This window comes from Citrus sinensis, chromosome 6 (assembly GCF_022201045.2).
Source record: "Citrus sinensis cultivar Valencia sweet orange chromosome 6, DVS_A1.0, whole genome shotgun sequence".
NCBI classification, from domain to species: domain Eukaryota; kingdom Viridiplantae; phylum Streptophyta; class Magnoliopsida; order Sapindales; family Rutaceae; genus Citrus; species Citrus sinensis.
In genome coordinates this window covers 19,021,712-19,037,736 of record NC_068561.1, presented here as the reverse complement: position 1 = coordinate 19,037,736, position 16,025 = coordinate 19,021,712, and the positions used below count along the sequence as shown (strand labels likewise).

Below are 16,025 nucleotides of genomic sequence, written 5' to 3'. Positions count from 1 at the left end.
GTTCTGCACAACTCACTAAGAAAAACAAGAGAATTGAGATAAAAAAAGAAAATCGGGCATGTTACCCTTTTTTTCTTTTATGTGCATGTGACTGCTTCCAAACAAAAACAGAAGAAGCAAAAGTTGGGGTCATTAATTTAACCACTCAAGAGTAGAATTGTAGCTGCGAAATTTTTGTATCAAAAAGAGTTAAAAGTGCTATCAACTCCCAAGACTTCGCCAAACGATTTTTGAGGGATAGTCTTTAGTTGATTATTTGAAATATCACCACCCAACAGTTTTCATCGGTGCTGTAAAAATTAAGCAGAAGTTGTATAATTGTTCATAACATTTCTTGTATCCATAAAATATAAATTTTTATATCTTATCCCTGATCACCAACAAGATTCAATAACCAGATATCATACTCAATTGATAAACCACAATTATTTAGGAAAAACAAGAGAAATGAGAAAAAAATAATGGAAGATCATGCTTCCTCTCTCTTATACACTATTTTAATTTAAAAAATATATAGAGAGCGAGAGATGTATCTCGATTCACAACTTTAGTAGGAATGTTAATAAAGTTGTGTTTGGAGTTGTACAATATTTTGGGCAGAATTACAAAATTTCTCACTTCTCCATAGTGGTCTCACTGCCTCCGGCTCTATCAGATTCCATAATCTCCAAACTTTTTCTTCTATTCTCGTACGCCTTTGCCCACAAAATTGCATACAAGCCAAGAACAATCAATATCGATCCCAGAATCCTGAAAAAGGTCCAAAAAGAAAGAAAAAAAAATAAGGGAGAGAAATTGAAATTATGAATTATTCAAATTTTGTGATTGGAATTATAAATGATTCAAATACGTACTCTCCCAAGTGCAGTTCTTCTCCCAAAATAAGCAGCCCCAAGATGGCTACAATAACCGTTGACGATGGCCTAAACGCCGTCATGAAAACTGGACCCTTTTCTCTTATGACCAATGTTTGAGCATACACTGTGATTCCAAAGACTACAATTCCCTACCAAAAAAAGAAAAAAAAAGACATTTTAAAATAAAGCAATCTAGAATCCTATGTTATGAATGTATGGACACTTTAAAATTTGAATTTAGCACGTGTGTAAACCTTTTATAAGATCAAATTCACGTTTAAATCATGACGATGTCCTTATTGAGTAACTATTACACATTTGTATTTGTAAAAGCTTTACTATTCGAAAGATAAAAAGTGTAAAAAGAAGGCTTACAGAATAAATAGGAGCCAGAAGGGTAATATTCCATGACAATCTCCATGAAGCAGGTTTATGATCAAGAATTGCCGTCATGATTGACGCAAGTAAAGTTCCTGCCAAGCACGATAATGATGTAAGTGTTATTGGTGCTGGATACTTCTTTATTGTCCATGTCTGCAAAAAAAAAAAAAAGTAATAAACGAATATGAGTTAATATATATTCTTATAAATTAAATTAGAAAAGATTAATTTATAAAATTAATCACCTGTACGATAAAGAACGCTGCAAGTGAAAGGTATGAAATGAAGAGCATGAGAGAGCCTTTTATCCAATTCCCGTCCAAGAACACTTTTGAAATGCCGTCAGTCTGATTTCCATGCCGACGATGTGCTGAAATTATTACAATGCCCTTGTACAAAGTTGAAAGAATTGCTCCACCTAAGGCAACGAGAGTCCCTGCAATCTTTGCTTGGGCACTAAGTTTGGATATGTCTAATCTTTCCATTCTGAAATGACAAAAGCAAAAATACTCCCAACTTCATAATGGTACTAATAATAATGATAAGCGTAAAAGTTTGTTTAATTCTTATATTTTGAGATTAATATCTCGTTTAATCTTTATATTTTTAAAAGTATCTCAAAATATGTGTCGTTAAACTATTGATACTTCTATCGTTATTTTTTGTTCTTTTTTGCTTTTACAATATCATTGCCTTACAATAATTTTTATCGACATTAATATAAAGAAAAAAATTAAATTAACAATATAACCCAAAAATAAAATAAAAATAAAAATAATATATATTAATTTTTGTGGAAGCTCATGTATGTCCAAAAAAATTAATATTGTAAAAAAACCAAATTTTCAATTTTTTGACATCAATTAGAATTAATATATTAACTCATTAGTAGAATGTTCCATAAAAATTAATTTTACTTTATTTTGGGGGTTAAATCGGTAATTTAATTTTTTGTGGAACACTCTGCTAAGGAGTTAATATATTAATTCTTTTCTTAATGTCTAAAAAACTAGTAATTTTATTTTTTTACAATATTAATTTTTGGATATATGTGAGCTTCTACAAAAATTAGTATATATTTTTTGTTTTTGTTTTATTTTTTGGTGCTAAATTGGTAATTTAATTTTTTTTATTAATGTTAAAAAACTAAATATTATTATAAGAGAATAAAATGCATGGATTAAGTAACAGATAATTAGCTCAAGATGTAAGGATTAAAAGAACATTTATCCTAATAATAACAATTTAAGTAGAGTTCGTAAAAACAAATAATTAAGGAAAGTTGATTAGAGAATATGAATCTGCAAAATGGATGATCTGTATCCACAGCAAACGGTCTGTTTTCTATTTAATGTATGTTGATACCTAAACACAACTGCCAAGATAAATGTAAAGGATGGAATAATATTGGCCATGGCTGATGCAAAAGTTGTTGAAGTGTACTCTAGGCCAGCGAAGAAAAGCGTCCTGCCCAACACGGCACTGAAATACAATTTAAAATATTTTTAATTAATATAAACCAAACTTACAAGAGTTCTGATCTTGATGCGAGCGGAATTTGATCTCCAGATCTCTTATATCAGACTACGAAAAGAAATGGAGTACTTACCCTAGTAGACCAAGGAAGAAAATGTCTCGCAAGATGGATTTGGTGATTTTACTTTTGTTTTTCCTGCAATACAAGATGAGTATAAAAGCAAATAAAAAGATGTTGAAGAATTAAGAGGGGGGTTAGTATAAAGAACCTCTCAAAGAGAATTGCAAGAACAGCAGTAGCCAAAGTGGCAAAAGCATGAGCATAAACCACAAGAACATAGCGACTCATGCCTTTATCCAGGGAAACCTTGGAGACTATGTTGTATCCTGCATAGCAACAACTACAAAATATACTAAGCATGTATGACTTTAATGCTTTCAACATAATTAATCTTCTGGGATCACTGGCTTTGATCAGCACGTACAATGGCAATGAGTGAGCTTGAAAAACAGCTAGCTCCAAAGCAGAATCTATATATATTAACAAATTTCGAAGAAATCTAATTATGCTATCTTGCATATATGCAATTGAGTACTTTATATATTGGTTTCACCTCATTTGATCTAGTGCTTGATGATTAGGATGCTTTTAAAGGGATTTTTACGGCAAGAGACTTATTCCGTCTATATTGACCATTTAGTGGGACAATGCTTTATTTTTAAGGTATAGTAATGTCCATTTTCAAACTTTAATTGTGGTATTAGGAAAAGATCTTTTTAAAAATTTTTTCTCTCTACATGAGAGTAATATGTGATTGTGTTTCCAATTATTCAATTTATTTTATATGTGTTTAAATTATGATGCATATTCATCAAAATGAAAAGACACATGGAGTTCTCTTCTTCGCTTATATGAATAGAATTCGAGTCCGGAATCTCTTGAGCTACTACACCAAAAAAAAAAAAAAATTACATGACCAGTTAATTAAACAAGTCTTTTGAACCTGCTAACTTTATCCTGTTAGACTTCTAAAATTTTAAAATAAGGACTTGATATTAAAGATATAGAAATCTTACCCTATTGGTTGGTATACAACTAATACAAAAGAGAATACCATCATCTTACTTAAGAAGTTATACATTATATATTTTCTTATTTAACAATTAGACTCAATTCGCTTTCGATAAAAAAGTATGGCTTTCTTGTCTAACTAAAAGTCTAGGGCGACTCGACATTATATCGTCGTAAATATATGGCTCTCGTTATTCCACAACCTTATAGCCAGGGTCGCATAGGAATCCACAATTTTCGTCCAAAAGCTCTTGATCGACAACCCCTAAAGAGGAGGGGGGGGGGGGGGGGGGGGGGGGGGGGGGGGGGAGGGGGGTGGGGGGTGGGGGGGTGGGTGGGGTGTTATTACGTGCATGACAAACTAATTGAACAAGTCTTTTGAATCTGATATAGGTTGTTCTCGAAAATTATTAAATAAGGACTTGACATTAAAGATATAAATCTTATCTGATTGGTTGGCGTATAAGTGTTGGGTTAAACTTTTGCTGAGTACTGAATCAATGATTAAAATTGTTTTAAATTTTTATTTTTTTAATTTATTTTATTTAACTACTATTAATTCAGTACTCAGCAAAAATTCAACTCGGCACTAAATCTTTATCTGTATAAGAGAGAATATCACCGTTGTAATTAATTAAGAAGTTATACACTTTATATCTTATTTAATTATTGGATTAAGTTCTCTTTCAATAAAAGATATTGTTTTCTTGCTAAGTAAACATCATAGTATCATTATAATGTCATGATTATACGGCTTTAGTGATTCGGTGATTCCGCAACTTTATAGCTAGTGTAGCATAGGAATCCACAATTTTATATGCTATACTGGCTCATAGTTTTATATACCATTAGGTAGATGGCATTTTCACTTTCTTAATGATGGCATTTTTTTATCATGGGAAACGCAAAATGGTGATTAAATTAGAATATAAATTTATTTTTTAATTAATAAAATTATATTATACTATTTAAAAGATAAGTGCCTACTGAGAGATGAATAAAAATCTAAATATTGGGATTGATAGTATTATTTATTCCAAAGTTATCCCCACTATAATTATTTCTTTGTAATAATTAAGAAAAACAAGAGAATTGGGGAAAGAATAGCGGGCAGCCTTTCTTTTCTTTTTTTAAGCAGACACACTATTAAACCGTCCGTTTTTATAGTCTTTTTTCCATGCATTATAAAATTGTGTAGTTTAATAGCATATTTACAACCACACGGTTTAACAGTGTGTCTTTATGAAAAAAATGAGGATGCTCGCACTAAAGAAAGACCGCACACGCACACACATACTCACACACACACATCCTATAAATAGGAGGGCGATGGTCTTTGGATTTACCAGTGGCTAAATATAGTGGGCTCAACCATGTGCAACCAACAAAAAAAAAAAAAAAAGGAAATCTGATGGCCCCAAATGAATGTTGTCTTGTATTGGAACATCACCCTACACACGCGTGCACGCGCGCACACACACACTTACTAAAACACACACTTTGATCGTCGTCATCTGCCCACGCACCACGCTTGCTCTCAATAAGAGTATAGACGGTATATGAAAGACCACAAACAAAAGATCGATAGTGAAACTAGCCCCCGCAAGTCTGAAAGATGCGTACGAAGTATGAAAAAAGATTTCTCTTAGAGAACGGCCGTAGAATCGATTACCTTATGAAGAGTTCTTAGGTGCACTCGCCCTTATTTTTTTTAGTGCAAACACGCTGTTGAACCATACGGCTTAATTGAATTAATTTTCATATATAATTATTCTCAGGTTAATTGATAAACCAGATATCATACTTAATTGATAACCAGATTCAATAACCAGATATCATACTTAATTGATAAACCACAATTATTTAGGAAAAACAAGAGAAATGAGATAAAACAATGGAAGATCATGCTTTCTCTCTCTTATACACTATTTTAATTTAAAAAATATATAGAGAGCGAGAGAGATGTATCTCAATTCACAACTTTAGTGAGGATGTTAATAAAGTTGTGGTTGGAGTTGTACAATATTTTGGGCAGAATTACAAAATTTCTCACTTCTCCATAGTGGTCTCACTGCCTCCGGCTTTATCAGATTGCATAATCTCCAAACTTTTTCTTCTATTCTCGTACGCCTTTGCCCACAAAATTGCATACAAGCCAAGAACAATCAAAATCGATCCCAGAATACTGAAAAAGGTCCGAAAAGAAAGAAAAAAAAATAAGGGAGAGAAATTGAAGTGATAGAAAAAACAAGGGCAAATATAGCCATTTAGTCTCTATAATTTTTGGCAATTACTCAGTTTATTTTTATATTTTCAAAAATTACCAAAAAGGTTTTTATTGCGTAATTGTTTAACTTAAAGTTGTACCTAATTATAATTTATTTTTCATCTGTTACATGTTGGATTTATTTAAATTTCAAGTTATATCATAGACAAATATTATTTTGGACTTAAAAAGTGAGATGCAACATGTATAAAAGTAAACTAGGACCGTCTCTCTCTGGTTCTCTTAGAGAAACAGAATGAGAGTTAAGAGTGAGTCTACAGGACTAAAGCTGTCACTCACAAAAGTTGGGTGTTGTTTTATTTTCTTTTTCCTTCTTTTCCTGGAATCAGTCTTGTTCTTTAAGAATTATTAAAGAACTTCTGAAGTTCAGTAGCACAACTGTCTATGCACTTGTAATAGACACCGACGAATTGATACGGAGGTGCCAAGAAATATCGTTGGAGGGAGAAAAAAGAGGTAGAGTATCTTTTAAAAATAAAATGAAGATGACGGGCCAGAAGTTAGCGGAGGGATGTCTGTTGGGGAAGGTGCTTTTGAATAGAGAAATCAATATAGGGGGTCTAAGGGTAGCCCTGCACCAAGTGTGGAAAACCCTTCGAGAAGTGCAGATTGAAGAAATGGGGGAAAATATTTTCTTGTTCAAATTCGGAGCAGAAGCAGACAAGAGAAATATACTAGTATGTGGGGCCATGGCATTTTGATAGCGCATTGATAGTATTAGTTGAGCCAAGAGGCATTGGTGAGATAAACAAACAATCTTTCACTCATGCATCCTTTTGGGTGCAAATACACAATATCCCTATTCTATGCATGAATGAAGAGACAATCAAAGAAATCGGGGGAGAAATTGGAAAGGTGGAAGAGGTGGGAACAAACGCTTCAGGAGAATGCTTTGGCAAGTACGCCAGATTGCGAATCTCAGTAGACATTACTAAACCATTGATAAAAATCTTGGAGCTAGAAGCTGGAGAAGATGCAGAAATAGAGCTTGCTGTAGAAGAAGAATCAGGGATTGTGCACACACAAATGGTAGACATGGAAGCTGACAAGGAGGAGATAGGAACTGTTGGGGGGAAAATCATCCCTATGCCGGTGCTATATGAAAGGCTGCTAGATTTTTGTTTTGTTTGTGGCTGTATAGGACACCAGTATAGGGAATGCGAGCAATACAAAAACCAAACCAGAAAGGAAATGGCTTATGGGCCATGGATGAAAGCTCTCATAATGGCTGAAAAAATCAGATTGAACAGAGGCAAGGAGCGGTGGAAAACGGAAGCCGAGAAAAAAGATGGTAGAGTCCCCAATAATTCCAAACCAGAAGATACAACAGAGATGACGAAGAACCAAACCAGAAGCAATGGCAGTGTAAACGAGGATGAAGATGGGTTGACCCGATTACAAACGACTACAAATTTGGATAATCCGCAGACTAAAGAGGCGGACATCCCAAGGTTGTCAGAGGAAAAGTTCAAAGAGTCAACACAGCCAACTGACATTGATACAGTACCTCAAAAACAGAGAAAAGAACCGAGAAACAAAAACTTAAATGAGAGGGAAGGAGATATGAGAGGTGAGCAAAATGAAAAGATAGAAAAAGAAGCAGGAGAAAATGGGCAGAGATCACAAGTGAATGAGGCCCATGTAGAAAAGAGCCCAATAGACACCCGTGTGGTGATACGCCTTGGAGAGGATGAGAGGTTGAATAAAACAAAGGCTAAAGCAACAAAGCGTAAATGAAAAATCCAAGCGAGAACAATCGAAAAACGGTCAGTGAACGAAAATGGGCCAAAGATTTTAAAAAGGCTAAAAGGAGATGCAAATGGGACGAGCCCAAACGGAAAGAAAAGGAAAATAAACAAAGCAAACTACATTGACAGCTCCCCGCTAATTGCACAGAGCATGACCAAATGGGAGGCATAGCATAACAGAGAGGTGGAGATGATAGCAGTGGCAGCAGAAACAAGCTCGAAGGAATTAAGGGTGGTGGCTAGTGACTAGCCCCGCCCACAGCAATGAAGGTCCTAAGCTGGAATGTTCGGGGTTTGGGGAATGACCGAGCATTCCGTGAAGACACAAAGATTCTCCAGCTGAACAGGCCTCAGATTGTGTTTTTTTGTGAAACTAAGATGATGACTAAACAGATGCGGGTGATAGGTAAGAAGTTAAATTTTGAAAGTTGCTTTACTGTTAGTTGTAGAGGTAGGAGTGAGGGGTTAGCTCTATTATAGAATTCGGAAGTAGTTGTGGATATAAAGTCCTATAGCAGCCACCATATTAATGCAGTGATCCACTCCGAAAATGGAAGTTATTGGAGAGGTACCGGAATTTATGGCCACCCTGAAATAGACCAAAAACAGCACACATAGACTTTAATGAGGCGATTGGCTAGCTTAAGCTCATTACCATGGCTTTGTTATGGAGATTTCAATGAAATTTTACAGATGAATGAGAAAACGGGAAAGAACGAAAGGCGTGTATCCAATGTAAATGAGTTTAGAGAAGCTGTCAAATTCTGTGGATTGAGAGACACGGGTTTCAAAGGCCACCCTTTCACTTGGTCTAATAGAAGGTTCGGTCCGCAGCTAGTGGAAGAAAGACTAGACCGATTTCTTTGCTGTAAAACCTGGGGGGGTATGTTTCATGAAGCAGCAGCTGAACACCTTGTAAACTGGACTTCAGATCACAATTCAATAGTGATGCAAGTTGAAGAAAGAGGTAGAAGCAGCAAGTTTAAGAGGAGAACTTTCATAAGAGTGCATTATGAGGACATGTGGAGTCCATATGAGAAGTGCCAAGAGATTGTTAAGCATGAATGGGAGGAGAGTAAAAGTTGGAATTGTGAAGATCATGTCTCTCAGTTTAAAAAGACAGCCAAGGACTCGCTTGCAGTGCTTAAGTTGTGGAGTAGAGAAGAATTTGGAGGGAGGACAAAGAAGCTGGGGAATTTGTTAGAAGATTTAAAATCCTACAAACAGAGCAATAGCCATTATGCCAGTGGAGATGAAATCAAGCGTTTAGAAAGGCAGATTGATGACTTACTCGTGGACGAAGAAATCTACTGGAGACAGAGGTCGAGGGCTGTTTGGTTGCGAGAATGAGATAAAAATACAAAGTTCTTCTATTCTAAAGCTACAGCGAGGAAAAGGAAGAACAGAATTGGAGGAATCTTAGATGAAAACAGCAGATGGACTGAGGAACCAGAGGATATCGAGAGGATTTTTTGTGACTATTATGACAACTTGTTCATGTCCAACAAACCATCCCAAAGCCAAATGGAGAATGCACTAAAAGATCTTCCTCGCAAAGTCACTGAAGAGATGAATGCCCAGTTAAATCAGCCCTATACAGAAGCAGACATCACAGAAGCTTTGAGTCAAATGCACCCTACAAAAGCCCCTGGTTCAGATGGCCTTCCAGCTGCTTTCTTCCAAAAGCATTGGAAATCAGTGAGTCAAGGTGTTACTACCACATGCTTGCAGGTCCTAAATAACGGAGGTAACCTTACTCCACTAAATCATACTTACATAGCTCTGATTCCAAAGGCTGAAAAACCTAAGAAAGTGGCGGATTTTAGACCGATCAGCCTATGTAATGTAATTTATCAGATAATTGCAAAAACCATTGCCAATAGGTTGAAGCTGGTTTTGAACGATGTAATCTCAGCAGCTCAAAGTGCCTTTGTTCCAAATAAGCTTATAACCGATAACATAATTATTGGTTACGAATGCTTCCATAAAATAAGGCTTAGTAGGGGGAAAAAACATGGGCTAGTGGCTTTGAAATTAGACATAAGCAAAGCATATGACAGGGTGGAATGAGATTTTTTGAAATGTACCTTAGAAAAATTGGGATTCTTGCATGGCTTTGTTGAATTGATAATGCAATGCATAACTACCTCTTCCTTTTCTGTGCTGATAAATGGGGTGGCTAAAGGGCTGATCCAACCTCAAAGAGGATTAAGGCAAGGATTCCCATTGTCCCCATATCTTTTTATTCTTTGTGCAGAGACTTTTACAAATCTTTTACAGCAAGCAGAATCTCAGCAACTGATTCATGGGATAAAATTCAGCAATGAACTTTCCATCACTCATCTTTTGTTCGCTGATGATAGTTTGATTTTTACAAGAGCCACAAGGAAGGATTGCACAAATTTAAAGAAGATTTTTTAGTGTTATGCTACAGCCTCTGGGCAGATTTTCAATTTCGAGAAGTCGTCTATGTTTTTCAGTGAGAGTACCAAGCCGGAGCAGATTTCCTCAATTACAATCATCTTCCAACTTCAGGTGCTATCCAAACATGCAAAATACTTGGGGCTACCCTCCATGGTGGGTAGAAACAAGACGAGTTTTTTTAAGGATATCAAACTCAGAGTTCTTGGAAAGATTTCGAGCTGGCAAGCAAATTTGTTCTCTTGTGGGGGGAAGGAGGTGTTGATAAAGGCTGTAGCTCAAGCGGTGCCTGCATATGCCATGAGTGTGTTTAAGCTCCCCCTAGGACTTTGTGATGACATGCAGAAGGCAATTACTAGTTTTTGGTGGGGAAGCAGCCGAGATCACAAGTCAATCCATTGGTCGAAATGGAATAATTTGTGTCAAGCAAAGAGTAGAGGTGGGCTGGGATTTCGAAACTTGTACATATTTAATCAGGCCTTAGTAGCAAAGCAGAGCTGGAGGATCATCCAAGAGCCGGAGTCACTGGTAGCAAGAGTCTTAAAGGCAAGATATTTTAAAAATTTAAGTCTGATGCAGGCTCAGTTAGGCTCATATCCTTCCTTTATATGGAGGAGTATTTTATGGGGCTGAAAAGTATTAGAAAAAGGGTTGTGCTGGAGAATTAGAAATGGTGAGCAGCTGCTAGTTTATCAAAGTCAATGGATTCCCAGACCTATAACTTTTCAGCCAATATCCCCCCCATCATTGAGCCCAGATACAACTGTTGCAGAGCTGATAAGTGAGGAGCAAAGCTGGAAAGAAGCTGTAATTAGGCAACATTTTCTGAAAGAAGATGCTGATCAAATTTTGAAAATCCCTTTGCCAAGACAACCAAAACCAGACCAAGTGTTGTGGCACTATGACAAGAAGGGTAATTATTCAGTTAAAAGCGGTTACCAAGTGGCTATGAAAATGAATTTTCCTGAGAAGCCAAGCTGCTCGGGTGAGAATGATAAGTCTTGGCATGCTATTTGATATCTGCAACTTCCGGAAAAAAGTTAAAATCTTCATGTGGAGGGCAGCAAATAACTTGTTGGCAACGGCAGGAAATCTTTGGAAGAGGACAGTGGTGCAATTCCCTTAGTGCCAGAGATGTAAGTTATCAAAGGAGACTGTTTTTCACACTCTCTATGAATGCAAAGCTTCAAGGAAAATTTGCAGGCTAACCCCTTTTGAGGAGGATATTGAGTTTAGCAATGGAAGAGATGTTCTAAGCTTGCTGCAGGATTTGAATGGAAAAAGGAGAAAATCTGAGATGGAACTGATTGTTGCTGTGTGCTGGAGCATCTGGCACTCAAGGAACATTTTCCTCTTCAAAAACAAAAAAGAAGATCCCCAACTATCAATTGCGGCAGCAGAAGCAATGGTGCAATCTTATAACAGAATCCAAATGCCCCAAATGCAAAGTAACTCCCAGCTGAGTACTGCTAATCAGAAACAAAGGAAACACCCTCCAGAGGGCTGGTTCAAAGTTAATGTTGATGCAGCAGTAGGAGTGGAACAACAAAGAGCTGGCCTGGGAATTGTTATAAGGAATTCAGGAGGAAAGTTTATAGTTGTAGCAATGAAGCCCTCAAAGTTTATTGGCAAGATTGATTTTGCAGAAGCTGAAGCTATCAGGCTTGGGCTGGAGATAGCAGAAAATGTTGGATGCTTTCCACTAATTGTGGAATCTGACGCCCAGGAAGTGGTGGACTTAGTCAATTTCAAGAAAAACTCAAGAGCTGAAATATTCTGGGTTGCTTATGAAATCCAAGACCAAGTAAAGAGGCTGAACCAGGTGAAAGCACAATATACCCCAAGAGGGTGCAATACATTAGCTCATTCTCTTGCAAGATTAGCATTAGAGCTAAATGATTTTGTTTTTTGGGTAGAAAATATACCCTCAAATTTTTTGTACTTATTCACACAGTTGGATGAATGAAAGTAATACTTTCTCTCAAAAAAAAAAAAACATGTATAAAAGTAACGAGAAGAGTATTTTTGGAACTTTGCTTTTTTGAAAAAAAAAAATGGGAGGCTACTCAAACTATTAGTACTTTAAGGACTAAAAGAAGCATTTATTTGAGAAAACAAGTAAACAACTAATGACTAGCTATATATATAAATACATATATATATATATATATATTGGTTATTTTGATTTTGTGATTGGAATTATGAATGATTCAAATACGTACTCTCCCAAGTGCAGTTCTTCTCCCAAAATAAGCAGCCCCATGATGGCTACAATAACTGTTGACGATGGCGTAAACGCCGTCATGAAAACTGGACCCTTTTCTCTTATGACCAATGTTTGAGCATACACTGTGATTCCAATGACTACAATTCCCTACCAAAAATAAAAAGACATTTTAAAATAAAGCAATCTAGAGTCCTTTGTTATGAATGTATGCACACTTTAAAACCTTTTATAAGGTCAAGTTCACATTTTAAATCATGACGATGTCCTCATTGAGTAACTATTACACATTTGTATTTGTAAAAGCTTTACTATTCGAAAGATAAAAAGTGTAAAAAGAAGGCTTACAGAATAAATAGGAGCCAGAAGGGTAATATTCCATGACAATCTCCATGAAGCAGGTTTATGATCAAGAATTGCCGTCATGATTGACGCAAGTAAAGTTCCTGCCGAGCACGATAATGATGTGAGAGTTATTGGTGCTGGATACTTCTTTATTGTCCATGTCTGCAAAAAAAAAAAAAAAGTAATAAACGAATATGAGTTAATTATATTCTTATAAATTAAATTAGAAAAGATTAATTTAAAAAATTAATCACCTGTACGATAAAGAAAGCTGCAAATGAAAGGTACGAAATGAAGAGCATGAGAGAGCCTTTTATCCAATTCCCGTCCAAGAACACTTTTGAAATGCCGTCAGTCTGATTTCCATGCCGACGATGTGGTGAAATTACTACAATGCCCTTGTACAAAGTTGAAAGAATTGCTCCACCTAAGGCAACGAGAGTCCCTGCAATCTTTGCTTGGGCACTAAGCTTAGATATGTCTAATCTTTCCATTCTGAAATGACAAAAGCAAAATACTCTCGACTTCAGAATGATACTAAGAATAATGATAAGGTAAAAGTCCGTTTAATTCTTATATTTTGAAATTAATACTCCGTTTAATCTCTATATTTTTAAAAGGTTCTCAAAATATTTGTGTTGTTAAACTATTGATACTTTTATCGTTACTTTTTGTTCTTTTAGCTTGCTTTTACAATATCATTGTCTTACAATAATTTTTATGGACATTAATATAAAGAAAAAATTAAATTAACAATATAACCCAAAAATAAAATAAAATAAAAGTAATATATATTAATTTTTGTGTAAGCTCACGTATGCCAAAAAAAATTAATATTGTAAAAAAATTAAATTATCAATTTTTTTACATCAATTAGAATTAATATATTAACTCATTAGTAGAATGTTCCACAAAAATTAATATATATACTTTTGTTTTTATTTTATTTTTGGGGTTAAATCGATAATTTAATTTTTGTGGAACACTTTGCTAAGGAGTTAATATATTAATTCTTTTCTTAATGTCTAAAAAACTAGTAATTTTAATTTTTTTACAATATTAATTTTTGGATATATGTGAGCTTCTACAAAAATTAGTATATATTTTTTTTTATTTTACTATTTGGTGCTAAATTGATAATTTAATTTTTTTTATTAATGTTAAAAACACTAAATATTATTATAAGAGAGCAACATTATAAAAGCAAGTAAAAAAAAACAGAAAGTAATGACAGGGGTGTTAATAATTTAATAGTAGGGATGCTTTGAGATATTTTTAAAAATACAAGGTCTAAACTAATATTAACTTTAAAATATAAAAATTATAAAAGTAACATTATAAAAGCAAGACAAAAGGAACAAAAAGTAATGACATGAGTGTTAATAATTTTACAATAGGGATGTTTTGAGATATTTTTAAAAATAATATGTTTAAACAGACATTAACTTTAAAATATAAAAATTAAAGGACCTTTTACCATAATGATAATATTAGTGGATATTCGATTTTTCTAAATAATGATAATAATACTAGAGGGATAACCGATCTAGTGCATGTTGTCACATATATTATGGTGTGTGACATTACATGTGACAAATTCTCAATGGAAAGCCCTGAGCCCCATAGGTTAGCATCCGAAATTGAAGCATGCCACACGTGTTGCCGTGCACCACAACATACACGATAACGTGCACTAGATCAAATGCGATAGTAGACATTCGATTCACTAACATACAAACGAACAAGGTTCAAACCTAAAACCCCTATCTTCAATTAGTATGCATGGCAGAAGGATAGAAATAAAAAATAATAATAATAAGGATGGTAAATGATCCTATAACTAGAACTTGTAGTTTGAGTCAAGTTAGTTCGTATATTTTTTAAAATGTCTTTGTTGTTGTTGTTTTCATACATATTGAATATAATTTTTAAAGGTTAAAACTATATTTTTATTTGATATAATTCAAAATTCAAACAAATCTAATATGAAGTTGGTGAAAAACATAGAATTATTAGATAGTGTTTAGCCCAAACAGATATGCGTAGAAAGTTTTTGAAAAAAATTTAAAAATGCATGGATTAAGTAACAGATAATTAGCTCAAATAATTACCTTAATCTGTAAGGATTAAAAGAACATTTATCCTAATAATAACAATTTTTAGTAGAGTTCGTAAAAACAAATAATTAAGGAAAGTTGATTAGAGAATATGAATCCGCAAAATGGATGATCTGTATCCACAGCAAACTGTCTCTTTTCTATTTAATGTATGTTAATACCTAAACACAACTGCCAAGATAAATGTAATGCATGGAATAATATTGGCCATGGCTGATGCAAAAGTTGGTGAAGTGTACTCTAGGCCAGCGAAGAAAAGCGTCCTGCCCAACACGGCACTGAAATACAATTTAAAATATTTTTAATTAATATAAACCAAACCCTACAAGAGTTCTGATCTTGATGCGAGCGGAATTTGATCTCCAGATCTGTTATATCAGACTACGACAAGAAATGGAGTACTTACCCTAGTAGACCAAGGAAGAAAATGTCTCGCAAGATGGATTTGGTGATTTTACTTTTGTTTTTCCTGCAATACAAGATGAGTATAAAAGCAAATAAAAAGATGTTGAAGAATTAAAAGGGGGGTTAGTATAAAGAACCTCTCAAAGAGAATTGCAAGAACAGCAGTAGCCAAAGTGGCAAAAGCATGAGCATAAACCACAAGAACATAGCGACTCATGCCTTTATCCAGGGAAACCTTGGAGATTATGTTCAATCCTGCATAGCAACAACTACAAAATATACTAAGCATATATGGCTTTAATGCTTTCAACATAATTAATCTTCTGGGATCAGTGGCTTTGATCAGCACAATGGCAATTAGTGAGCTTGAAAATCAGCTAGCTCCTAAGCAGAATCTATATATATTAGCAAATTTCGAAGAAATCTTACTATGCTCGCTTGCATATATGCAATTGAGTACTTTATATATTGGTTTCACCTCATTTGATCTAGTGCTTGATGATTAGGATGCTTTTAAAGGATTTTTAAGGCAAGAGAGACTTATTCCGTCTCTGTTGGCCATTTAGTGGGACAATGCTTAATGTTTCAGGTAAATAGTAATGTCTATTTTCAGACTTTAATTGTGGTATTGGGAAAATATCTGTTTTATTTGCGTTTTCAATTATTCAATTATTGGAAAAAGATCTGGCTAA

General features: G+C 34.7%; 1 protein-coding gene across 5 annotated transcripts; it reads right to left on the bottom strand.

The window, feature by feature from the left end:
• Positions 1–358: 358 nt before the first annotated feature.
• On the bottom strand, positions 359–15,741 carry LOC102615107 (WAT1-related protein At5g07050-like). Of its 5 annotated transcripts, none has more exons than XM_052443051.1 (7): positions 15,471–15,741; positions 15,335–15,397; positions 15,090–15,206; positions 1,484–1,724; positions 1,233–1,391; positions 855–1,006; positions 359–750 (listed from the first exon to the last, which is right to left on the bottom strand). In XM_052443051.1, the coding sequence occupies exons 1-7, from the start codon at positions 15,644–15,646 to the stop codon at positions 615–617; spliced, it is 1,044 nt and encodes a 347-aa protein (XP_052299011.1). In that variant the 5' UTR covers positions 15,647–15,741; the 3' UTR covers positions 359–614. The 5 variants fall into 5 exon arrangements, with proteins under 5 accessions (XP_052299011.1, XP_052299012.1, XP_015380867.2 ...); XM_052443052.1 differs by having other exon boundaries at positions 360–750; positions 15,168–15,206; XM_015525381.3 differs by lacking the exons at positions 15,090–15,206; positions 15,335–15,397; positions 15,471–15,741 and adding exons at positions 2,604–2,720; positions 2,848–2,910; positions 2,984–3,306 and having other exon boundaries at positions 361–750.
• Between the last annotated feature and the right edge of the window lie 284 nt (positions 15,742–16,025).

Coding starts and splice junctions, on each gene's coding strand:
- LOC102615107 (XM_015525381.3), bottom strand. CDS start 3,294: ATGCAAGATAGCATAATTAGATTTCTTCGAAATTTGTTAATATATATA. Junction 2,721..2,847: donor TTCTTCCTTGGTCTACTAGG/GTAAGTACTCCA, acceptor ATTGTATTTCAG/TGCCGTGTTGGGCAGGACGC. Junction 1,392..1,483: donor CAGCGTTCTTTATCGTACAG/GTGATTAATTTT, acceptor TTTTTTTTGCAG/ACATGGACAATAAAGAAGTA.